Here is a 27,507-nt window from a genome sequence, read left to right on the forward strand (position 1 = left end):
CTCAGTGTCATATCCAGAGGTTGTCTTTGAGAAATAGACTTATGAGTGCTGCCAGCATTTATGCAGAGGTTGAAGGGGTGGGGGTCAGCATATCAGTGCTGAAGACCATATGCTGCACACTGCATCAAATTGGTCTGCATGGCTGTCGTCCCAGAAGGAAGCCTCTTCTAAAGATGATGCACAAGAAAGCCCATAAACGTATTTGGTTCCGAGGGTGTTAAGCGTGTGTGGCGGCAACCAGGTGAGGAGTACAAAGACAAGTGCGTCTTGCCTACAGTCAAGCATGGTGGTGGCAGTGTCATGGTCTGGGTGCATGAGTGCTGCAGGCACTGGGAAACTCATTAAGGGAACCATGAATGCCAACATGTACTGTGACATACTGACGCAGATCCTGATCCCCTCCATCGGAGACTGGGCCGCAGGGCAGTATTGCAACATGATAACGATCCCAAACACATCACCAAGACGACCACTGCTTGCTAAAGAAGCTGAGGGTAAAGGTGATGGACTGGCCAAGCATGTCTCTAGATCTAAACCATATTGAACATCTTTGGGGCATCCTCAAACGGAAGGTGGAGGAGCGCAAAGTCTCTAACATCCACCAGCTCTGTGATGTCATCATGGAGGAGTGGAAGAGGACTCCAGTGGCAACCTGTGAAGCTCTGGTGAACTCCATGCCCTAGAGGGTTAAGGCAGTGCTGTAAATAATGGTGGCCACACAAAATATTGACACTTTGGTCCCAATTTGGACATTTTCACTTAGGGGTGTACTCACTTTTTTTCCAGGGGGTTAGACATTAGTGGCTGTGTGTTTAGTTATTTTGAGGGGACAGCAAATTTACACTGTAATGCCGCATACACGATCGGAAATTCTGACAAGAAAAGTCAGATGTGAGCTTTTGGACGGAAATTCCGACCGTGTGTATGCTCCATTGGACTTTTCCTGTCAGAATTTCCGCCAACAAAAGATTGAGAGCAGGTTCTCTATTTTTCCGACGGAAAAATTCCTGTCGGAAATTCCGCTCGTCTATATGCAATTCCGACACGAAAAAAAAAAAAAAACATGCATGCTCAGAATCAAGCAGAAGAGCTGAACTACTGAACTTCATTGATCCCGGATCGTCGTACGTCTTGTATGTCACCGTGTTCTTGACGGTTGGAATTTCAGACAAGAAATTCCTTCAGAAAAAATCCACGGTTTTCTTGTCGGAATTTCCGATTGTGTGTACGCGGCGTTATACAAGCTGTACACTCACTACTTTACATTGTAGCAACGTTTTATTTCTTCAGTGTTGTCACATGAAAAGATAGAATAAAATATTTACAAAAATGTGAGGGGTGTACTTACTTTTGTGAGATTCTGTGTATATTTCTCTGACACACACAAGCATTTTTGTAGTTTATTAAGTAAAGAGGTCAGTCTAGGAAATGCTGCAGCCATCTCTTATCACTAAATTCTGAGTGAGCAATTTCTACTTTCATAGGAATGTGCTTTCCCTTGTGTTTATCCTTGAAAATATCTCCTAGTTCCCTTTTTGAAGAACTTAAAGTGCAGATTCCATCTAATACACATTTAACTATTACTTACTGGTCACAGAAAGCAAGAGAAAAAAAAAACTAGGATTGTATTTTAAAGGGGTTGTAAAAGTAAAAAATGTTTTCCCTAAATAGCTTCCTTTACCTTAGTGCAGTCCTCCTTCACTTACCTCATCCTTCCATTTTGCTTTTAAATGTCCTTATTTCTTCTGAGAAATCCTCACTTCCTGTTCTTCTGTCTGTAACTACACACAGTAATGCAAGGCTTTCTCCCTGGTGTGGAGAAAGCCTCTTGAGGGGGCGAGCAGGAGGGTCAGGACCAGGGGAGGGCTGGCAGGGGGGGCAGGGTGGAAATCTCCCCCCGGGCTGGTGACACTATGCACAGCCACCGGGCGCCACTAAAAAATGCTGTTTTTGCAGAGCAGGAATATGCCTGCTGGAGCTTTGTTAACACAGGTCACGGCCGCTGCTCACCTCCCACTGTGCAGCCGTGCCTGTGTCAGCTCCGAGATAGATGGCTACAGAGCTGAGCTATGTCGCGTCTCACACATAGCTCAGCCTCAGCGCACACCAGCGCTGACATCCCCTTCTCTCTCTGCACAGACACAAGGACTCTGATGTAAGGGGGGCCTCTGTGCGCACTCTGATGCAAGGGGGGCCTCTGTGAACACTCTGATGCAAGAGGGGGCATCTGTGCGCACTCTGATCCAAGGGGGGCCTCTGTGCGCACTCTGATGCAAGGGGGGCCTCTGTGCGCACTCTGATGCAAGAGGGGGCATCTGTGCGCACTCTGATCCAAGGGGGGCCTCTGTGCGCACTCTGATGCAAGGGGGGCCTCTGTGCGGACTCTGATGCAAGGGGGGCCTCTGTGCGGACTCTGATGCAAGGGGGGCCTCTGTGCGGACTCTGATGCAAGGGGGGCCTCTGTGCGGACTCTGATGCAAGGGGGGCCTCTGTGCGGACTCTGATGCAAGGGGGGCATGAAAAATCTTAGACTGTTTTCCTCGATCCATTACTTTTCCACGCTCTACGGGCCACTTGACTGGACTTGCCCCCCAGGCCTAAGGCTGCCAGCCCTCCCCTGGTCAGGACACTCTCTACTTTGCAGATAGAGAAAGGAGCTGTGTGTTAGTGGGCATCCTGACACTCCTGCTCGCCCCCTTAAGAGGCTTTCTCCACACCAGGGAGAAAGCCTCACATTACTGTGTGGAGTTACAGACAGAAGAACAGGAAGTGAGGATTTCTCAGAAGAAATAAGGACATTTAAAAGCAAAATGGAAGGATGAGGTAAGTGAAGGAGGACTGCACTAAGGTAAAGGAAGCTATTTAGGGAAAACATTTTTTTTACCTTTACAACCCCTTTAACCACTTTAGACCCGGACCTTTAGGCAGCTAAAGGACCAGGCCAGTTTTTGCGATTCGGCACTGCGTCGCTTTAACTGACAATTGCGCGGTCGTGCGACGTGGCTCATAAACAAAATTTGTGTCCTTGTTTTCCCACAAATAGAGCTTTCTTTTGGTGGTATTTGATCGCCTCTGCGGTTTTTATTTTTTGCACTATAAACAAAAATAGAGCGACAATTTTTAAAAAAAAATCGATATTTTTTACTTTTTGCTATAATAAATATCCCCCAAAAATATATATATATATATAAAAAAAATGTCCTCAGTTTAGGCCGATATGTATTCTTCTACCTATTTTTGGTAAAAAAAAAAATCGCAATAAGCGTTTATCGATTGGTTTGCACAAAATTTATAGCGTTTACAAAATAGGGGATAGTTTTATTGCATTTTTATAAAAAATATATATATTTTTACTACTAATGGCGGCGATCTGCGATTTTTTTCGTGACTGCGACATTATGGCGGACACTTCGGACAATTTTGACACATTTCTGCGACCATTGTCATTTTCACAGCAAAAAATGCATTGTTTACTGTGAAAATGACAATTGCAGTTTGGGAGTTAACCACAAGGGGGCACTGAAGGGGTTAAGTGTGACCTCATTTGTGTTTCTAACTGTAGGGGGGTGTGGCTGTAGGTGTGACGTCATTGATTGTGTTTCCCTATAAAAGGGAACACACAATCAATGACAGCGCCACAGTGAAGAACGGGGAAGCTGTGTTTACACACAGCTCTCCACGTTCTTCAGCTCCGGGGACCGATCGCCGCACTCCAGCGGTGATCGGGTCCGCTGGTCCCGCGGTCATGGAGCTTCGGACCCACGGCTGGGCACTTAAAGAGGACGTACCTGTATGTGCTTTTGCCCAGCCATGCTATTCTGCCGACATATATGTGCAGGAGGCGGTCCTTAAGTGGTTAAGGTGAAAAAACATTTGCCGATTAGAGGCCCCCAGAACCCTCCCTTTACTTACCTGACCCCTCGAAAGTCCCTCGCCGTGAAAACGCAGGCTTCTCGGCCGTCTTCCCGGCTCTGTCATTGGTTGATTGAAAGCAGCACAGCCATTGGCTCACGCTGCTGTCAATCACATCCAATGACGCGGCATGTCGGGGGGCGGGGGCCGAGTCATACAGTCAGCGGCTATGGCCACCGGCTGTATCACGGGAGCGCGCCAGCAAAGACTCAACACCATGCCAGCTCGCTCACATGAAGGTGTTAAGTCCTTGCGGGGAGGAGCCGAGACAGCCGCCGAGGGACCCCAGAAGACCAGGTTTGGGGCCACTCTGTGCAAAACGAGCTGCACAGTGGAGGTAAGTATGACATGTTTGTTATTTAAAAAATAATAACAACTTTAGTGACCCTTTAACCACTTAAGGACCCCTTCACGGCGATATACAGGGGTCGTGCGCGTGCCGCCGGCGTGCTCCCGCGACCCGGTCCGAAGCTCCTATGTAAACACAGCTTCCCCGTTCTTCACTGTGGCGGCGTCATCGATCGTGTGTTCCCTTTTATAGGGAAACACAATCGATGATGTCACACCTACAGCCACACCCCCCTACAGTTGTAAACACACTTCAGGTCACACATAACCACAGGGGGCGCTGATGGGGTTAACTCCCAAACTGCAATTGTCAATTTCACAGTAAACAATGCATTTTAAATGCATTTTTTGCTGTGAAAATGACAATGGTCCCAAAAATGTGTCAAAATTGTCCGAAGTGTCCGCTATAATGTCGCAGTCACGAAAAAAATCGCTGATCGCCACCATTAGTAGTAAAAAAAAAATTTTTATAAAGATGCAATAAAACTACAGTGATACCTCGGTTCACGAACGCTTCTGTTCACGAACAACTCGGTTCACGAACAGGAGCCGCGGCCATTTTAATGCTATTTCCAGGCTGTCACATGGTCGTGACTTTCTGTAGGAAGACCGTGGAGAGAAGAAGACACACAGAAAGAAGTACTGTGAGTACTCTGCAAACATTTTGAGTGATTTTTTGATTTTTGGTGTGCTTTTTAGCACATACAGTACTGTACTGTACTACAGTACTGTCCTTGCTGTATTGTACAGTTCACTGAAGGAGATCCCCCTGATGTCCTTATGGAGGGGGACTCTCCCTCCAAACAATAACTGCCTCCCACCTGCCTTCCTCCATGCCAGAAGTCATCTCAAGCAAGGTTAGTGTCCTCTCTTTATACATTACTATACTGTACTAATGTGTATTGTAATTTGTTTCATATTTTTGTGCTTCAAAAACCCCCCAAAAAAGGTCAGCACGGATTAACTGGATTTACATTGAACCCTATGGGAAAATGTGCCTCGGTTCGCGACCAATTCGGTTCGCGACCAGAGTCAGTTCACGAATTAAGTTCGTGAACCGAGGTATCACTGTATCCCCTATTTTGTAAACACTATAAATCTTGCACAAACCAATCGATAAACGCTTATTGCGATTTTTTTTTTTACCAAAAATAGGTAGAAGAATACGTATCGGCCTAAACTGAAAAAAAAAATTTTAATATATTTTTGGGGGATATTTATTATAGCAAAAAGTAAAAAATATTGCAATTTTTGTTTATAGCGCAAAAAATAAAAACCGCAGAGGTGATCAAATATCACCAAAAGAAAGCTCTATTTGTGGGGAAAAAATTACGCCAATTTTGTTTGGGAGCCACATCGCACGACCGCGCATTTGTCAGTTAAAGCGACGTAGTGCCGAATCGCAAAAACTGGCCGGGTCCTTTACCTGCCTAAAGGTCCAGGTCTTAAGTGGTAAACTAAGCAATGCTTAGGTTACACTGGCGCTATGCTTGTGCATACAATACAGATCCTTTACAATTCTTACCCTCTATGGCTCTCTTGAAGAAGACTTTACAGCTCCCGCAGGTGAGGGCTCCATAATGGCAGCCCGAAGCTTCATCACTACAGATTAAACAGATCTTCTGGGGCAGAGCATCAAAACCATACCGAGAACTTTGGTCTGGATCGTCAGGCCTTTAAACAAATTAAAAGAAAAGAAATACAATTATTTTTAAGGATTACAACACAAGCCCCAGATTTTATATGACCAGCTATTAAAAAGAACTCTGTTTAGTAATACTTGCCTCTAAACTACATACATAACATAACCCTATTGCAATTGTAGATTGTGGGGGAATCTGTCAATGGGAATCAATGAGTGGGCGCTACTCGGATATTGCAATCAAGCAACACAATGCCGTTGCTGGGCAACAATGGGTATATGTGCTGAGCCATAGGGGTCATACGCAGCAGTTCATCATGTATAGTGGAGGTTGGATCCAATAATGCCCTTTCAGCACCCATCTAAACATACCCTAATGCCCCGTACACGCGATCGGTTTTCCCATCGGAAAAAAGTTGGATGTTTTTTCCGACGGAATTCCTCTCAAGCCTGCCTTGCATACACACGGTCACACAAAAGTTCAGTGAACTTTTCACTGCCAAGAACGCGGTGACGTAAAAGACTACGACGAGCCAAGAAAATAAAGTTCAATGCTTCTGAGCATGCGTCGAATTGTTTCCGAGCATGCGTAGGAATTTTGCGCGTTGGGATTTGTACACACGATCGGAAATTCCAATGGGGTAGATTCAGGTAGGGGCGCCCACTGCTACGGCGGCGCAGCGTACCGTTTTTACGCTACGCCTCCGTAAATTACTGGAGCTACGCTTCATTCACGAAGCATTTGCTCCGTAATTTGCGGCGGCGTTTCGTAAAAGGGGCTGGCGTAAGCGCACGTAATTTAAATGATCCTGTAGAGGGCGTGGATCATTTAAATTAGGCGCGTTCCCGCGCCGAACGTACTGCGCATGCTCCGTCGGGAAAATTTCCCGACTTGCATTGCGGTAAATGACGTCGCAAGGACATCATTTGCTTCGACGTGAACGTAAATGGCGTCCAGCGCCATTCATGATCCACTTACGCAAACGACGTAAATTTCGAAAATCGCGACGCGGGAACGACGTCTATTCTTACCATTGGCTGCGCCTCCTAATAGCAGGAGCAGCCTTACGACGAAAGCGACGAACGCAAACGACGTAAAACACGACCGCCGGGCGCGCGTACGTTTGTGAATCGGCGTGAGTATGCAATTTGCATACTCTACGCTGACAACTACGGGAACGCCACCTAGCGGCCAGCGGCAGAATGCAGCCTAAGATACGACGGCATAAGAGCCTTATGCCAGTCGTATCTTAGGCTACAAACGGCGTATCTAGCTTTCTAAATACAGAAAGTTGATACGCCGGCGCTACTTAGCAATTACGCTGCGTATCTATGGACACGCAGGCGTAATTGCTTGCTGAATCTACCCCAATCAGTATTTTTCCTGATGGGGGAAAAAAAAGAGATCCTGCTCTCTATCTTTTTCCAGCAGTTTTCCTGTTGGAAAAAGTCTAATGGAGCATACACACGATCGGGATTCCCGACCAAAAGCTCTCATCAGACTTTTTCCAACAGGAAAACCGATCGTGTGTACGGGGCATTAGCCCTTGTTTACACAGGCAGCCAGGGGCAGTAAAAACAGGTGGCTGAGCTCAGGGCCGTTTGAAGGAATTTGGGGGCCCCAAGCAAAGAAAAAAAATGTCACATTTTCAAGTTGAGAAGCAGCGGGGGGGGGGGGGGGGGGGGGGCTTAGGGCTTACTGAATTTTATTAAGTTAAGGTCTGGAGGGGGGATTGCTGCCGAAAACATTACTTAATTTGTTTGGATATCTTACAATCTTCTCTAGCCTGCATACACGTGTATGGCAGCACTCCTCTCCCCACCACCTGCACGTGTATGGGCAGCACTCCTCTCCCCACCATCCAGGATACCGCTATACCCCCGCTCAAGACAGTCTACCTTTATCCTCCGCAGAGCCTAACAAGACGCCAGCCATTGCCGCACCGCTGCTTCCTCCTGCAGTCCGGTCGGCCGCGCAGAACAGGAGATTCAGTTTGCTGTTCCCGGGCCGGACTGAAAGGAAGTGAACACTCAGTGTGTGCACTTCCTGTCAGTCCGGCCGGGAACAGGAAACTGAATCTCCTGTTCCGCGCGGCCGACCGGACTGCAGTAGGAAGCAGCGTTGCGGCAAGGGACCGCCCTGCTGGAGCCCCTGGTCAGCTCGGGGCCCCAAGCAGTTGTTTGGTTTGCCTGGCGGGTTCCGACGGGCCTGGCTGAGCTGCAGTTTTAACAACTATCCACCTAAAAGATAGTATTCAGCTGCTCAGGGTTGTAAAAATGCTGCAAATCAAAGCAAAACATATTCCCCCTGTCACATTTGGCACGCTGATGTATAGTACTAGGACGTGAAATTTTAGTTTTCAAGAAGAATCGCAGGAAAATGTTAAATTTTTAGGGTACTTATTAGGCAAAATTAACACTTTAAATGTTCTCTACATTGCAACATAACCAATTTTTTTTTTTTTTTTTTTTCTATTTAAAGTTTTATTTTATTGATGAAGAAGTAAAAGCATACAAAGTATAGCATGAAGCACTCAGTACATACCATTTAAAAAGAAAAAAAAAACAGCGATCAATAAATAATGAAGATACAGTCCAACTTTCAATGTACATCTTAAGTTAATCTAGCTTCATGAAGAGAGAGTAATAAAAATATAAATTAATGTCCCCGTAGGAGATCTCCTACCCATCTATGTGTAGCCAGAGTTGAAGAGGGACGAGGATCCAAAACAACGCTTTTCGTACAGAGTCTCAACCGACACCCCGTAAAGGGAGCATACTGTGTCGGATAAAGGGATAGCATAACTTAATAACGATGAGAGACTTCTGTGACCCTAGATAACCTCGGACCCCGCCCAAAATGTGGAGAAGAACTCTAGACCTCCTGTCGCATCCCAAGGGATGTGTGAGTAGGAAGACCTCCCACTCCCCAACCAAACTCTCCCCCTCCCCCAGGGTGCTCCCCTGAAAGTGTCGTCTATTAATAGACTAGTATAATAACTAAAACAAACATCTCGAAGAGGATATTGTACCAAAGGTATCATGACAGAAGGAGAAGGAAAGGAAGAAAGGAAGAAAGAAAAGAAATAAAAAGAAAGATAGAACCAATAAGAAAAGAGTTGATTGCCAGTAGTCCAATTAAGTACCTGAGGGGGTCAGAGCCTGACCCGGCGATAGGGATACACCAACATGTCTGGCCCAAGGTTCCCATATGGCCTCAAAACTATCCCTGGTATTAGAGATAGAGCTGACCATTTTTTCCTGCGTCATGATCCATGAAATCTTCCCCTTAGCTGCTAAGAACGAGACCCTAGGTTGCTTCCAGGCTGCCGCTAGAGTGGTTTTAGCTCCTATGAGCATGAAAGCTATCAGTTTTTGTATGGGTTTGGAGACTCGAGGAATTTCGGAACCTAGCAGAGCGATATGCGGGGATTTCTCCACCTGTACTCCCGTAACTTTTCTGATAAGGCAAAAGATTCTGTTCCAGAATCCCCTGATTCTGGGGCACTCCCACCAAACGTGAAGCATCGTGCCGTGCGTTTGACAGTTGCGAAAGCATAATGGGGAAGACGAAGGAAACATCGCAGCCAATCTACTGGGTACCAGGTACCACCGCATCAGAACCTTTATGTTAGCTTCAGCTAAGGAAGTATTCACTAGACCTTTGAAAGTTTTCAAACCTACCTTGTGCCATCTACTCAGGTCCCAGGTCATCCGCAGATTCCTCTCCCATGCCTCCATGTATGAGAATTTTGTGGAAACCTCGGATAGAGCTCTATATAATATAGATATTCCCCCCTTGTGTTCCGTCATTTGTTTACACCAACTTTCGTAACTAGTAAGAGTTGCGTGCCTGAAATTGTCAGACCAGTGGGATGACACAAAGTTAAAAATTTGGGTGTACCGAGCTCTTTCCGATAGCGGTAAATCAAGTGTCCTCACACAATGCTCCAGTGAAAGTGGGCCCGTGGCTGTCAAAAAGTCGCCTATTCTATAGATCCCTTTGTCCAGCCACCATTGGAAAGCTGAAATGTCCATCCCTATAGGAAACTGCGGGTTGAGAAAGATCCGTGTCAAAGGCTTAGTCTCCGAGACCAAAGAAGGAAGGTGTCTCAGGCCATCCCAGAGTCTAAAAGATTGCGACAATGTGGGGGACAGTATCGAAGGTCTAGATTTTTGGGATGACCAAAAAAGGCCCTCTATTGAAAGGCTAGGGATCGCCAAACCTTCCATATCTATCCACTCTGGTTTTTCACATTCCGCAAAAATAGCAGAAAATTGTGCTAGTCTGGCAGCTTGGTAGTATTTAAACAGATTTGGTAGTCCAAGGCCTCCTTGTGTTCTGAGCCCATAAAGGACATTTTGTGCCACTCTATAACCTTTGCCCTCCCAAATGAATTTCAGAATTTTGCTCTGTAATGAACGGAGTTGGTCTTTTTTAACCGCTATTGGTAGAGATCTGAACAAGTAGAGTAACCTTGGTAGTAGGGTCATTTTGACTGCATTAACCCTACCTGTCCACGAAAGTTTGTGTCGAGCCCACGTCTGTAAATCTAGCTCTAGTTTCCGAAATATAGGTGGATAATTAGCCTGGTAGAGATGTTCAATTTTGGTTGTGAGGTTTATGCCTAAGTAACGAATGGATGATTCGGCCCACTGGAATTCATAATAGGGTTTCAAGTGATTGATCACTGAGGGGTGGGTGGAGATGTTTAAGGCTTGAGATTTATTCCAATTCACCCGCAAACCCGAAATCTTCCCGAAGGACTCCAATAAGTTGCAAAGAATTGGAAGAGAGGTGGTCGGGGAAGAGATATACAGAAGAAGATCGTCTGCAAAGAGAGCGCATTTATGGATTTGGGAGCCGCAAGATACCCCCCTAATATCCGGATCCGACCTGATCGCAATAGCAAGTGTCTCAATCGCTATTGCGAAAATCAAGGGGGACAATGAGCAGCCCTGTCTAGTACCTCTAGCAATACTAATGGAGCCCGAAAAAAATCCCTGTAATTTGACCCGTGCGCTGGGTTCAGAGTATAAAGATTTCAACAATCCCCGGAATTGTTCTCCAAAGCCCCAGCGCCGCAGAATCTCAAAGAGGTAATCCCACGTAACAGAGTCGAACGCCTTCCGTAGGTCTAAAGAAAGGAGGAGTCCTTCCTGCCGCGGGTTCCCATCCCAGCCCGACTGAAGCAGAGAAATAATATCGATTGCTCGCCTCACCTGGTCAGGGCCCTGTCTACCAGGGACAAATCCAACCTGGTCCCTATGAATATATATTTTTATAAATGAATTTAACCTGTTGGCTAGTATCTTGGTCAATATTTTTAAGTCGTTATTGATTAGTGATATAGGTCTGTAATTTTCAACGAGCTCCGAGTCCTTATCCGGTTTGGGGATGACTGAGATAAACGCCTCATTTAAATTTGGGTGCATGGAACCGCCCTCCCTCCCCCGTTTTGAATTAAAAAATTTAGTGAGGTGGGGGGCCAAGGTTTCGCAGAAAGTCTTGTAATATGGGACTGAGAAACCATCTGGTCCAGGGGCCGAACCATCCTTAAGTCCCCTAATAACCTCTATAATTTCTTCTGTGGAGATCGGTGCCTCCATCAAGTCTACATGACTCTCCTGTAGGTTCGGGATCACTAACCGGTCCAAAAAGGAATTGATCTCGGAATGTCCGGCCATCCCCGACCCCCGATAAAGGGAGGTATAGAAGGTTTCAAATTCTTGCAGTATGCGTTTAGGGTTAAGGGTTGTTGTCACGTCCCTGGTCTTAATCTTGGGCAGAGCGAACGAACGGAACCTCGGCGAGAGCTTGGTGGCTAGCATCGTGTTCATTTTGTTCCTGTATAAATAAAATCTAGCACTGGACCAATTTAGCTATCGTTCCGCCCTAACTGTCAAAGCTAAATTTAAAGCTAGTCGAGCGGCATCAAGCTGCGGGGCCTGAACCGTCGTCTGATCCTTCTTATGTTGTCTGCGCAGGGTTAAAAAATCTTTCTCAAGCTTCATCACCTCCGCAGACTTTTCCTTCTTTTTTTTAGAGGCTATCTGTATGATCCTGCCACGAATGGTAGCTTTGTGAGCTGCCCACAATATCTCGGCCGAGGTCCCTTCAACGCTGTTAAGCACAAAATATTCCCTGATGGCCCCATCAATCTCTGAAACCACAATAGGGTCGTGTAATAAAGTTTCGTTTAATTTCCAGTGTGATTTGTGAGAATCTGAGTTTTGAGTTTGTAGCGAGCAAACCACCATGGAGTGGTCCGATAGAGCTGTGTCCGTTATGTTAGCTTTCGTAATCATGGGAATATGTCTAGCAGATATGAATATATGGTCAATCCTAGAGTACGATCGATGCGGGTGAGAATAGTGGGAGTAGTCCTTTTTGTATGGATTGAGTTCCCTCCAAATGTCTACCAGGTTATGCTGATATATCAGTTTTGCTATGTGTGAGCTAGCTCTAGTTGGGCGTGTCAATGCTGTAGCTATAGGTCTGGATTTGTCCAAGCTTAGGTCAAATGCAATGTTGGAGTCTCCTCCACACACTATCATTCCCTCCAAGAGAGGAACTAAGGTATCAAACATAGTTTTAAAAAATTCGGTCTGTCCTCTGTTGGGGGCATAGTATGAAATAAATGACACTAGAAGTCCATCCAATTCCCCCTTAACCAACATAAATCTACCATTAGGATCTCTGTGAGTCAGGAGCGGGTTAAATTTGCAAGATTTCGCAAAAAGGATAGCCACCCCTCTCGTTTTATCCTCGGCATTAGCCAGAAAAAATTGTGGGTATTGCGCATGGAGAAAGGAGGGTGTGTAAGTGGTCGGAAAATGTGTCTCTTGTAATAAGATAACTGACATCCTCCGGGAATGGTAAGACTGAAACACCTTCCTTCTCTTGACGGGCGAGTTCAAGCCCTGAACATTGTGTGAGGCAACTCTAACCAAGTTCGGCAAAGTCAAGTTATGTGGTGAGGTCATTGGGAGAATAACGTGGGTGCAATTTGGAACTTACCCCATCGACATGGAGGCATGGGAGACAGCAGAGCGAAACAAGACCGGAGCCGAGGCCTGGAACACTATAGGTAAGATGACACATGCACGAACTGGCAATCAAGGAAAAAAGGTTAGTAAGAAGAAAAATAAGAGAACAAACAAAAGTAGAGATAATACATTGTAAAATATGAAGTATGTCTTCACAACGAACATGGAGGGGATATAGATCCCATCCACCTTCGTCAGACAAAACAGTAACGTAGCCCTTAACTCGGGCTACAGGACCAAACCCCGACAGCGACATAGTCCCCGTCCAGGTATGATCTGAGGCGCAAGGCAACTGCCTCAGCCCCTATCAACCCTTTAGAGTCAACAAGAAAACAATAGCTTATCATATAACACTCTAAATGTATACTATCACGGCTCAAGAGAAAAATGTACGGATCACGGTCAGTGCAAAGAACATGTAACTAGAAAACAAAACAGTCTCCAAAAAAGGATAAAAAGAAAATTTTTCCCCCTTCCCTTCTCTCCTTTTCCGGGTATTTCATGGGTCCCCAGCCACGGATAGAGAACCCAGATACACTATACCTAACAGGTATAATATCCTCCGTTAAAAGCACCAAGCGGAGGAAAACTTCCAGAACAGCGGGCGGGACCGCTATGATGATTAGTTCAGGTCTTTGTGGTGTCTTTGGTGCGTCTGCTTTTGCTTGTGTGCCAAGTGGGGGATAAAGGACTTGCCGGGGTGGACCGTTTGGAAGGACCTGGTGGAAGATTTGACGTGTCCATTGCTGAGTCCAGTGAGATCAATTTTAAGGCTAGCAAAATTTTTTCTCCTTCAGATAGCGTGGTAAAGGCATGAGTTTTGCCCTTGAAGGCAAATTTTAAGGCAAATGGAAATCCCCACCAATATTTGATGTCCTTTTGGGACAAAATCAGCAATAAAGGTTTCAGCGATCTGCGTTTTTGTATAGTAGCTGCAGAAATGTCAGCAAAGATTTGAATATCCTGACCCAGAAAGGATATGCGGGGTTGCTGACGGGATGCCCTCATGACCTCCTCCTTCACTGAGAAGTAATGGGGTTTTACTATAATATCTCTGGGAGATCCATCCTTTCTCAGGGGGCCCAGAGACCTATGGGCCCTGTCCAGCTCCAGCTTGTGGGGTGCAATAGCGGGGATCATGCTTTTGATGAGGTCTTGGATAGCTTTGGGGATGTCTGTAACGGATTCAGGGAGACCCCTCACCCTAAAATTGTCCCTTCTGGAACGATTTTCGAGGTCGTCAATTCTAGTGAGGGCCACGTCTAGTTGTTCCTGAAGTGATTGTATTTGGTCAGTGTTCTGGTTAGTTCTGGATATAGTGATGTCCAATTTATTTTCTATGATCTCCATCCTGGAACCCAGATTCTGGAAGTCAGCATGTATTTCCTTAGTAATGTTAACTACTGTTTGGGCTAACCCCCGTTCAAGTAGTTCAGAGAACTTCAAAAAGAGCTCCCCTGCATTCTGAGGTATTTCTAATTCTGAGTGACCAGCAGCCATGGAGACTGGTGAGGCCTGTATTACACCTTGTGCCTGGCCCTTGTAATGGAGCAGTGTGGAGTCTGACTGGGGACCCAAGGCGGCTGCTGAGGGTGCTAGGGAGCCTGGAGAGCCTTGGGCCAGCAAAGGAGGGAAATTTAAAGTGGCCGGAGCGATCACTTGCCTCAGGTCAGCGTTTCCCCCTGCGTGAGGTAGTTGTAGCTGAGGCGCGGCCGCCATCTTGGAATCGGCCTGTATCTCTAGCGCCGTGTAACTCGCCTCCAGGCCCCTCCGGACCGCTCCGCTATACATGGGGGGCTCGACCGAGCGTTCCCCAATCTAATCCGACCCTCCGGGGTCTTGGCACCGCCGTGAAACCGGTGCTAGGGCTGGCGTGGGGCTGAGGCAGAGCGGAGCTCCTAGCTTACGCGGCCATCTTGGACGCCTCCGCGCATGCGCCTCTACATAACCAATTTTAACTTTCTGAGTTCAGGTCCTCTTAAGAGACCATGTTGGAAAGCTTAAGAAGTTATTGATGATGAAAAATAAATGTAGTAGCATACCTTACCTTTTTTGCTGATTTACAGTTGCCTTTTTATAAACAGCATTGCAGCAAAACAGGCTTTGTTAAGTATAGTTTATATAATTTCTGTCCACAGAGTGCCTACACTGCTTTGCAGGGCAAGGCCGTCTTAATAGCATCATGGGCCCCTGGGCAAAGTAATGCTCTGGGGCCCCTTACAATGATGACAGTGCAGGTAAACAGACATTAAGTAGGTAGGAGGCAGACTGCCTCCCCTGTGTATCTATCACTCTCAGTGCCATCATGGGGCCCCCAATTTTGGGGCAGTGTGGGCTCAAGGACCAGCTGCTTTGGGGAAAAAATGTTTGACCTGATAACATGCACAAAAGTTAACACAAAGGGGTTTGAATGGCTATTAAAGGTAACCATCCTCATCTGTGATCTGTTTGCTTGTAATTAGTGTGTTGTGTATAAAAGGTCAATGAGTTTCTGGGCTCCTGACAGACCCTTGCATCTTTCATTCAGTGCTGCACTGGTGTTTCTGGATTCATGGGGAAAGCAAAAGAATTGTCCAAGGATCTGTGGAGAAAAAAAGTTGAACTGTATAAAACAGGAAAGGGATATACAAAGATATCCAAGGAATTGAGAATGCCAATCAGTGTTCAAACTCTAATCAAGAAGTGGAAAATTAGGTGTTCTGTTGAAACCAAACCACGGTCTGTTAGACCAACTAAAATTTTAACCACAACTGCCAGGAAGATTGGTCAGGATGCAAAGAAAAACCCACAAATAACTTCAGGTGAAATACAGGACTCTCTGAAAACATGTGGTGTGGCTGTTTCAAGATGCACAATAAGGAGGCACCTGAAGAAAGATGGGCTGCATGGTCGAGTCGCCAGAAGAAAGCCATTACTACGCAAATGCCACAAAGTATCCCGCTTCCAATACACCAAACAGCACAGAGACAAGCCTCAAACCTTCTGGCACAAAGTCATTTGGAGTGATGAGACCAAAAATTTAGCTTTTTTGCCACAACCATAAATGCTACATTTGGAGAGGAGTCAACAAGGCCTATGATGAAAGGTACGGAGGTGGAACGCTGATGTTTTGGGAATGTATGAGCTACAAAGGCACAGGAAATCTGGTCCAAATTGTTGGCAAGATGAATGAAGTATGTTATCCAAAAATACTGGAGGAACATTTGCATTCATCAGCCAGGAAGCTGCGCATTGTGACGTACTTGGACATTCCAACATGATCCAAAACACAAAGCCAAGTCCACCTGTCATTGGCTACAGCAGAATAAAGTGAAGGTTCTGGAGGGGCCATCTCAGTCTCCTGACCTCAATATCATTGAGCCACTCTGGGGAGATCTCAGACATGCCGTTCATACAAGACAGCCCAAGAATTTACAGGAACTGGAGGCTTTTTGCCAAGAGGAATGGTCAGCTTTACCATCAGAGAAGATAAAGAGCCTCATCCACAAACACCACAAAAGACTTCAAGCTGTCATTAATGGTAAAGGGGCAATAAACGGTATTAAGAACTGGGGTATGTAAACTTTTCATCAGGGTCATTTGGGTAGTTTCTATTACCATTATGATTTAAAAATAGTAAACACAGTTGATTGATAATAAATGGCTTCAACCATGAGTGAAATACATTTTTTTGTGTTATCATTCATATTCTCTGAAAAATGGTCAAGAAATCATAAATTCTGCCAGGGTGTGTAAACTTATGAGCACAACTGTATATACTATATATACAGTGCCGTGCAAAACTTTTAGGCAGGTGTAAAGAAATGCTGTAAAGTGCTTTAAAAAAAAAATATATATTTTAATTGTTTATTTGTATCACTTTCCAAATTTCAAAGTGAGCGAACAGAAGAAAAATCTAAACCAAATCAATATTTGGTGTGACTACTCTTTGGCTTCAAACCAGCATCCATTCTTACACTTGTACACTTAGTACATTTGCACAAAGTCAGGGATTTTGTAGGATTAGAGTCAGGTAATGATTAATCAATTATACTAAGCAGGTTCTAATGATCATCAATTTGATATGTAGGTTGAAACACAGTCATTAACTGAAACAGAAACAGCTGTGTGGGAGGCTTAAAGCGGAAACTTCACCCAAGTTCTGCTTCTTTGCATCCCCCCTTCTTCTTTAATTATTGGGCTTTTTGGGGGGGGTGGGGGAAGCGGGTACCTGGGAACTTTTACCCCCTCCTTCCCCTGCAGCCTTCTGGGACACATAACAGGTCCAAGAAGACTGTAGGACCTTTAACAAAGTGCAGCTTGGCTCGTGCATTGGCAGAGAGAACACTTACTTAAAGTGGATGTAAACCCCAAAAATGTATCTAGTGCAAGCTAGTGCACGAGATATGTAAATAACCTGTCACTCAAGCAAGGACTTTGGTCTTTATCTGGAAGTCTGTTTTATTTCACTGAACAATAAAAAGAGGATTGCTCAGCGCTGGATTAACTCTGTGTGGCAAGACTGGGCACAGATGATAGGAAATTGTATTCTCTACATTGTGACATAACATTTTTTTTTTTGAGGGGTTTACATCCACTTTAAGATGCCGATGCCTGTACCTGCAGCTGATTGAAGAATGATCTCGGGTGAGGACGATGCTGGTTCCCTGGACAGGTACGTGCCCTTATATTAAAAGTCAGCAGCTACAGTATTTGTAGCTGCTGACTTTTAATTTTTCCGGGGGACTCTGGAGCTCCTCTTTAAAACTGAGTGAGGAACAGCCAAACTCTGCTACTAAGGTGAGGTTGTGGAAGTCATTTTTTATGTCACAGGTAATACACCATGGCAAGACACAAAATCAGCAAAAGCAGCCTCAAGGGTGGCGCCATCCGAATGGTACTTCCCTTACAGTGCTGTCATACGTGTTGTATGTCACCGCGCTAGAGCATTTTTTTTGTTCACGATCGTGTGTAGGCAAGGCCAGCTTAACAATAATCGGGTTGAAAAAAACGTAGTTTTTTCTAAACCATTAAAACCGGTAGTGTGTATGCGGCATAATAGCCTAGGCCATCTTTATGTAGAGCAACAATTCTTTTTTTCAGATCCTCAGAGAGTTCTTTGCCATTAGGTGTCATGTTGAACTCCAGTGACCAGTATGAGAAAGTGAGAGCGATAATACCAAATTTAACACACCTGCTCCCCATTCACACCCGAGACCTTGTAACACTAACACGTCACATGACATCTGGGAGGGAAAATAGCTAATCGGGCCCAATTTGGACATTTTCACTTATGGGTGTACTCACTTTTGTTGCCAGCGGTTTAGACATTAATGGCTGTGTGTTGAGTTATTTTTAGGGGACAGTACATTTACACTGTTATACAAGCTGTACAATCACTACTTTACATTGTAGTAAAGTGTCATTTCTTCAGTGTTGTCATATGAAAAGGTATAATAAAATATTTACAAAAATGTGAGGGGTGTACTCACTTTTGTGAGATACTGTATATCTAATGTTTCTAAACATTTCAGGGATGCACACAGAGGTAATATTAGTTTGTTCTTTTTTTATGGAGTGTACCATTTATTTAAGAGGAGGTGATTACCACCAAAGGCTCCTTGAAAAAGAAGTTTGGTGGATTTGCACGCTCTCTACTAGAGCCCCATTGGGTCTTAACCATAGATGGGACATGGACCTGTTCCTGAGGTGGTCCTTTCTGCTTACTTTGGTTGTCTTGCCTTTCATTTAACAGTCCACCCTTTGGGTAATGGATGGGGGCATGTTCACATATGGTTCCTAAGCCTTTGAGATTGTGTGGATGGGCCTATAATAATTCTGTGTATGATACCGGTAGTTTGCTATGACAAAACATATGCATGTCTAAACATTTTAACGCATGGATACTGTGTGTTATACATACACTTCAACGCATGCCAAGATTCTCTTATATATAGGGCAGGGCTCAAAATGTCAAGTCCTGAGCTACTAGCCAGGCCTCAAGAGTTACTCGCCACCAGTTGCACCACTTAATTCATACACTGCCCTGCGCCCCAAATTGCACCCGTAAACACGCCCTCGTAGATTATCTCATGGAATGACAATGTTTTATGCAGAATCAAGTTACAAAATTAAATATTACCAACAACAAGTTTAACAAAATGGGACAGGGCACTGGGGGCAGACCAGAGGGACAGGGCACTGGGGGCAGACCAGAGGGACAGGGCACTAGAACTGGGTCTCTTCCCCATTCTCTTGCTGTCTCCTCTGCAACTCCCATCCATCCTCTCTCTCTCTCTCTCTCTCTCTCCCATTCATCTCATCATCAGGAGCCTGTGTGTGCGGCTCCACGCTTGCATGTCCTCACTTCCCCCTTTTATTCAGGCTGGCAGAGAGGGGAGGAGCTGCAGCACAGCGGGAGGAAGTACAATCCAGCGCTGAGATCCATACAACTGCACAGCCATTGACACCATAGCACAGCGCACACTGACAGCGCACAGCACACATTGAGACCAGTCTGTTCACAGTGCTCAGGCTAAACTGCTGTACACGTACATAGAGCACAAGGAGAAGAAAACTGCACAAACTGGAAGGCTGCTGCTCTCATGTCAGGGCAACTTTCAGTGAGCGCTGCAGCGGAGTGGTAATTTTTGCAAACCTCCACCTCACTCATTACTTTCTGCTCTCCAGCTACATTGGTCGGGGCCCGGGGGAGGGGGGCAGGCTCAGAGAGGTCATACTGTTGGGTCCCATGGCTTAATGAGAATTGTGAGGAGAGCACCTGTGTACTGCTCTGCCTGTGTGCGGCTCACGAGACTACTTTTCCCGAGCATGCACCTTTCCTCTTCGGCCGCCAATCTCATCAGGACTCTAAGTGTAGGCACAGATTGAAGGGACATCGGTCATGCAGCCATGTCATCACTCGCCCCCAGCTTAAATCCACTCGCCAAATGCTAGTAGGCGAGTGGAAATTTTGAGGGCTGATATAGGGTATTTGTTTACCTCTAATTATGAATTTACAGTATATATTATATTGCAACTATGAGCCTCCGCTATTTCATTTTATTTGTTTATATAATTTTATTAATTCAGGTATGTATGTGTTGATCTGTATTTTTTGATTCCTTGGATTTTTCCTTTGGTTTTAATTACACACACCTGAGTAATAAAAATAGAAGTCAGGCACCAGAGCATCTTGGGGCTCTTTCACACGTCCGTTCCGTTCGTCCGTTTTTTGGACATCCGTTAACGGACCGCAATGCTTCCCTATGGGCTAGCGTCCGTTAGCGGATGAGCATCCGCTAACGTCCGTTAGCATCCGTCTGCGTTCAGTTCCGTTTTTTTGGACGGAAGAAAACCCTATTTTTCTTCCGTCTAAAAAACGGAACGGACGAAAAACGGACGTTAACGGGTGATCCGTTTATCATCCGTTCCGCTAACATCCATTTTTCTATGTAAAAAGCCCCCAAAAAAAAAAAAGCGGATGAAAAAACGGATGGAAAAACTGATGCAAAAACTGATGGAAAAACTGATGAAAAACTGATGAAAAACTGACGAAAAACTGACGAAAAACTGATGGAAAAACGGATCAACTGATGAAAAAAAAACTGATCTGAAAAACTGAACGGACGTGTGAAAGAGCCCTTGAAGTCAAAATTGTAGACTTTATTTTAATCCATCAAGACATAAAAAGAAATTAATTTTCACAAAAGATTTACACGTTTCAGCCACCTTTGTGAACCTTTAATCATACCCATAATATTATAATGATTAACCACTTCAATACCAGCACTTTCACTCCCTTCCTGCCCAGGCTAATTTTCAGATGTCAGCGCTGTCACACTTTGAATGACAATTGCGCAGTCATGCAACACTGTACTGAAATAATTGTTTTTATCATTTTAAAACAGATAGAGCTTTAGTTTGGTGATATTTAACTACTTAAGGCCCGGACCTATTTTGCAGACTCAGTGTTTACAAGTTAAAATCATTTTTATTTGCTAGAAAATTACTTAGAACCCACAAACATTTTATATTTTTTTAGTGCAATTAATACACCTTTTTTTACTTAAAAAATAAGACAGCAGTAAAATTAGCCCAATTTTTTTTATATTGTGAAAGATAATGTTACGCCGAGTAAATTGATACCCAACATGTTACGCTTCAAAATTGCGTCCGCTCGTGGAATGGCGACAAACATTTACTCTTAAAAATCTCCATAGGCGACATTAAAAATTGTCTACAGGTTACATGTTTAAAGGTTACAGAGGAGGTCTAGTACTAGAATTATTGATGATCGCGGCGATACCTCCCATGTGTGGTTTGAACACGTTTTCATATGCGGGGCGACTTAGGCCGCGTACACACGATCGGTCATAACCGATAAAAACGGACTGAAGGAAACTGGTGACGCGCCTTATGCGCGGGGTGAAGCTTTTGTCATCATGTCAATCACTTAGTCTCTGAATAGGAACGACCAGTCCTGCGGGAGCCACTACCCGGGAGCCTGGGGGGGGGAATAGCTATACGAGGGTATGTACAGCGGAAAAAAAAAACACAGCATACTGTACATGTCGGCAGTATGCTGGATGGAATGGTATATACATGTTTTTAGGGTGAACCTCCACTTTAAGTTTGAGATCTGGGATCAAAAAGACCTCCGATCTCATATTTACACAAAAATGCATTAAAAAAAAAATGTAATGTAATTTTTTATTTATTTTTTACAAAATCTTTTTTTCCCCCTTTAAGAGCATTGGGTAGGTGACGTTTGATGTCGCTTCTACCCTCCAATACTATGGAGCCGAGTGGGGGCCATCTTTCCCAGAGACAGGTGGGGTGCCCGCTCCCGCCACTGATAAAAAGGATTTTTGCAGTGAATCTGCCGCTGAGACCATTTTTACCTCAAAGAGGACAGTCTTTTTTATAAAATAATGGGGGTTATGGCAGCTAGCTGCTGCCATAACAACGGTATTTAACGTCAAAGTAGCAACGTATAGCGACGGCGGCAGGTCCTTAGGTGGTTAACCACTACTGGGATTATTTATTTTTTACTAAACAAACAAAAAATAATAATGTTTTTCCTAGTTTGGGTTATAAAATCTTGCAAATACACTAAGTGATTTTTCTTCTTCAGTTATGTGCGCTGATGAGGCTGCACTGATGTGCACTGATGAGGCTGCACTGATGTGCACTGATGAGGCTGCACTGATGTTGCACTGATAGGCTGCACTGAAGGACATTGATGAAGCGGCACTGATGGGCACTGATAAGCTGCACGGATGGGCAGTGATTATGAGGCACTGATGAGACTGCACTGATGAGGTAGCACTGATAGGTGGCACTGATGGGCAATGATAGGCGGCACTGATAAAGCTGCATTCACTAATGCCCTAATTATCAGTGTAAACAATGTTTGAACAGTCTTGCGGGTTAACGCCTCTCCTTTCTTCAGACTTGTGGGAGGAAAGGACTGCCGATAACCGGCAAGTCTATTTACATGTGATCAGCTGTGATTGGACACAGCAGATCACATGGAAAATCATGGTTTTATTGTGATCTGTAATCAGCTGAGTCTGAAGGACATAGCGGTCCCAGAGTGCACCAGATACGTGCCCCAGGGGGAACATGGGAGGTGGAGTTCTGGGAGGATGTCCATGAATGCCCTCCCAAAACTGTAAGCCTGCGCTGTAGCCGTGATTTGGCTACGGCACGGTCGGGAAGAGGTTAGTAATTATTAGGTAGATTCAGGATGGAGAGCACATACTTACGGCGGCGTAGCTTATGGCATTTAGGCTACGCCGCCGTAAGTTAGCGAGGCAAGTACATGATTCACAATGTAATTGCCTGCTAAGTTACGGCTGCGTAGCCTAAAGCGGGCAGGCGTAAGGGCGCCTAATTCAAAATAGGCTGAGGGGGCGTGTTTTATGTTAATTTTGGTTGACCTGACATTTTTTTTATGTTTTTTGGGAACGGCGCATGCGCCGTCCGCCTACATTTCCCAGTGTGCATTGCGGCAACGTACGCCGCACAGGCCTATTGATTTTGACGTGTACGTAAATTACGTAAATACCTATTCACGGACGACTTACGCAAACGACGTAAAATTTTCGAATTTCGAAGCGGGAACGGCGGCCATACTTTAACATTACTATTCCAACTATTTGTTGGAATAACTTTAGGCCTGATAAAGCGTTACGTAAACGGCGTAAATGTACTGCGTCGGCCGGGCGTACGTTCGTGAATAGGCGTATCTACTGATTTACATATTCTACGCCGACCGCAATGGAAGCGCCACCTAGCGGCCACCTTAAATATTGCAACCTAAGATAGGACGGCGCAAGCCGTCGTATCTTAGATATGTTTAAGCGTATCTCTGTTTGAGAATACACTTAAACATAGGTCGGCGCAGATTCTGAGTTAGGTCGGCTTATCTACTAACTCTACCTGAATCTAGCTAATTATGATTAGGGCCATGCAGGTGACTGAAACGCATCAATATTTTGTAGAAATGTATTCCTTTGTCTTATGTCTTGATGGATTAAAATAAAGTCTGCACATTTTTACTTCAAGATGTTTGAATGCTGGACTTCTATTTTTTAATAAATCTTTGAACGGTATGTACAGCGTGTTTTCGGGAACAGACATCTGATTCTCATCCTTATTTGTGTGGGATTGGGGTTGAAGCACTGCAAACTTTTGTTAATGGACTCGTTTGTATGTGATAGGAGGGTTTCCTATACTAGTATGCTTTGTTCAGAGCTGACATGCTATGATTAACCACTTGCCGCCTGCTAACATTACATTTATTGCTAGTGGGCGGCACAGCCAGGCACCACGACGTACCCATACAGTACATGGTGGTAAACTTCCTAGTTTTCAGGCGTGCAGGCACATGCCCTTGCTGACCTGTGCTGTGATTGGACACAGCACGAGTTTGTCAGCAGGTTGCAGCCAATAATTTTGTCTGTATACTTGCTGTTCGGCTGTGACCAATCACAACACAGAGTTCTCTGTTTACAAACACACAGAACACAAAGCACCAAACACAGAACAGCAATCTGGCTGTTTCTTCTCCCTGAAATCAACTTCAGGGAGAAAAGACAGTGAGACCCGTGAGCAAAAGCAGCACACATACACTTGTTAGGCACACAGTTAACTCCTTGATTGCCCTTCTGATCAGCCCTGTCACCCATTAGGGTCATTAGTATAGTGTACAGTATTACCACTGATCACTTTATAAGGCTGGGTTCACACTGATACTACACCACAGTAATATGACTGTCACCCTACTTTGCTCTGCGACATCAGCAGTGGCGTCACTAGGGTTGGGGTCACCAGGTGCGGGAAAAAAAATTGTGTCACCCCCCCCCAACTATAGTCCCTCCTCAGTACAGACCCCCCTCTACTGACTGCAGACCCCCCTCCCCCCTCTACTGACTGCAGACCCCCCTCCCGCAGTATAGATCCCCCTCCCTCAGTACAGACCCCCTCACTAAGTACAAACCCCCTCCATCAATATAGACCCCCCTCCCTCAGTATAGACCTCCCCCCTCAGTACAGACCCCGCCATCAGTGCAGACCCCCTCCATCAGTGCAGACACCCTCACCCAAGTGCAGACCCCCCCATCAGTACAGACACCCCCACCTCAGTGCAGACCCCCCATCAGTACAGACACCCCCACCTAAGTGCAGCTCGGGAGGACGTCCATGGACGCCCTCCCGGCAATTAAGGCCTGCGCTATAGCCGTCTTATGCCTTGTTTCCACTGAGTGGATCGGTTCGGTACGGTACGCTATTTTGGGTGTTTCCATTATGAAAGTGTGCCATAAAACCGAACCGTACCGGACCATTCTGGGTCCTGCTTCAGATGTGGGGCCATAGAAAATGGAACGGTTCCATTAGGGTGGAGATGCAATACATTCCACTGATTGGTGGACACGCTAGGCATTTTTTCTAAATCCTGTATGGTCCCTGACGGTCCGATTTGCAGTGGAAACGCTCACGAGAATAGACCGGTCCATTCTAACCGTTCCAAATTTACTGACCCGAACCGTTCCGTTCAGTGGAAACGAGGCATTAGTACATTCGTTACATTTCTTCAGGTAATTCCAGGTTCCTTGCCTAGGAAAAATATGTCATACATCCCAGGAGTCTTTAGGAAGGGAGGAGTGGTTTTCTCAGCTAAGCACACTCTAATGCATGCATGCCTGAGCTAAGGGCAGATGGATTCTGGGAAGTAAATGCCACATGAATCATCTGCTCATGCTTAAGATGGCCACAGCTGGAAATACTAGGGAGTGTTTTTCAAAGTGATTTCTCAACCAAATAAAGCATGGAGATATGGATGGGTATGGGAATCTGCTTTGAATATTAAAAATGAAGTAAATAGTGTTTTTAGTTTGTGGTGCTCAGATGCAGTGAAGATTTGCTTTTACCCTGGGTGAATGTTGTGTGAATCTCATGTGCAAACATAAGAAATACAAGCATATGTATTTCTATAATAATAATAAAAAGAACAGTGTTGTTATGTGAAAAAGCAAGGAAATAAAGAGTTGTTGATTATCAACAGCACAGGAAGTGAGAAGAAATCTCATTGGGGACAACAATAAAAACTGGACAGAGAACCTAACTCAGAATTTTTGGATCATGGGTGCTATATGATTATTCTCTCAAACACCCTTTAGATCAGTGGTTCTCAACCTGGGGGTCGAGACCCCCTCGGGGGTCAAATTACGATTTGCCAGGGGTCACTGAATCCTGGGCTGTTCCTGAAGCCCGTGCTGCTCTCCCAGCCTCTTTGCGGCTGCCCAGCAGGGCTCGTTCTGGAGCCTGTGGCCACCCAGCTGGACTGATCCTGGAGCCTGCAGCCACCCACTCAGCCTCTTCGCAGCCGCCCATTCACTTTACGGCATGGGTGGGGGGCAGAGACTAGAGGTCTGCTGACTGGTGAGGAATGTGAAGTGGGAGGGCCTGGAGGAGACCCTATCTCCTGATTTTGCCATAGGTGTCACTGCCTTGTATGCTGACAACCCACGCTACGAAAATAATTTTACTGTTGGGGGTCCCCACAACTTGGGAAATTTTATCAAGGGGTCATGGCACTAGAAAGGTTGAGAACCACTGCTTTAGATGAATGAACCGTAAAGACCAATCCTAAAAAATACTTGCAAAAGAAAATACGGAAGTGCTTGCCTGTGCTTATTCTTTATTCCATGTATTCCCCTATTACTGCAAGTAACACTATGGAAAATTCATATATGACTCTGTCTCAGTGGTTAATATTGAACATTAAAAGGGGTTGCTGTGTAAAGCAGTTCTGAGTTCTGCTATCACGGGTCCTCGTGTTCTGCGCAGTGATCATTATCTCTGCCTAGTAACCCAGAACAATACTTGGAATTACATTGTATCAAGTGACAGAATGACCTGGCTGTATATCATAAAAAGATTTAAAGCAGAACTTCACTCCTAAAGGGAGGTTCCACTAAAAATAATAAATTATTGTAAAAAATAATAACATTTAAAAAAAGTTATAATAATAATAATAATAATAATAATAATAATAATAAAAAATTAACTACCGACACCAGCCTTTGCACTACTGACATTGTTCACTGCTCTACTACTATATCTATATAGACATATACACACGCATGTGAGTTTGAGCTTTGGGGTGCACACCCTAATGCAATAGGCTTGCACACACCTATGCCCAGGAGGCTGCGGGACCATTCACAGGGCGAAGGGTGACTCGCACATGCACAATGGGGAGCCGGCTGTGAAGCTGCAAGGAGTCACAGTCGGCTTCTCACAGTTTCCATCGCAGTACCAGGGACTCGAAGACCAGCAAGGAACTGGCCTGGGTGAGGACAGAGCTGAATCCCTGGAAAGGTAAGTGTCCTTCTATTAAAAGTCAGCTGCTACAGTATTTGTAGTTGCTGACTTTTAATATTTTGGGGGGACTGAATAACCCTTTTAAGATGCCAAAGCCACAGCTTCCTTTCCCTTGTACTGTATTAACCCTATCAGAACACAATAACACAGCGGGGAGATCCCTATTCTAACATTGCTTGTGTTAGTACAGTGATCTATCAGGATTTTTTATGGTGAACATAACAAAAATACTTACAATGTGTACCTAGCTCAAAGTGGTTGTAAAGGCACAAGGTTTTTTTACCTTCGTGCATTCTATGCATGAAGGTAAAAAAACCTGTGTGTAGCGGCCTGACCTTATACTACCCCGAGCCCCCTCTCGATCCAGGGATGTCCATGAGAGGGGGCAGCTACACAGACAGCAATAGATAGCAATAAAAAACCTGAAGAGGTTCTAACCATTCAGTTTTTCACTTTAAGTACACCTCCGTCTCCTCCGTGTCCCCCCTCTGTTTTCCAGTGGTGGCTATTGGGTCGGTCGGGCTTTCCCTGCGTCATCTGCTCGTCTCCTCCCTCTTCCTTTCTCCTCTTAGGCTAACAGGATCGCTTCTCCTTTTGGCCAATCGGGAAACGGGTCTCAGGACCTGTTTCCTGAGTCAGGTAACTGAGTCAGAGATTCCTATAGGTGGAAGTGGGGAGCGAGT

At 45.1% G+C, this 27,507-nt stretch overlaps 1 protein-coding gene across 1 annotated transcript in view; it reads right to left on the bottom strand.

The window, feature by feature from the left end:
• The window catches only part of PGR (progesterone receptor), a 174,078-nt gene that overhangs the window by 134,476 nt on the left and 12,095 nt on the right, over positions 1 to 27,507 (bottom strand). The window contains exon 2 of the mRNA XM_040340190.1: positions 5,786 to 5,934. Coding sequence (XP_040196124.1) covers positions 5,786 to 5,934 — 149 coding nt within the window. The remainder of the gene's footprint in view (positions 1 to 5,785; positions 5,935 to 27,507) is intronic.

This window comes from Rana temporaria, chromosome 2 (genome assembly GCF_905171775.1).
Source record: "Rana temporaria chromosome 2, aRanTem1.1, whole genome shotgun sequence".
Lineage (NCBI taxonomy): Eukaryota > Metazoa > Chordata > Amphibia > Anura > Ranidae > Rana > Rana temporaria.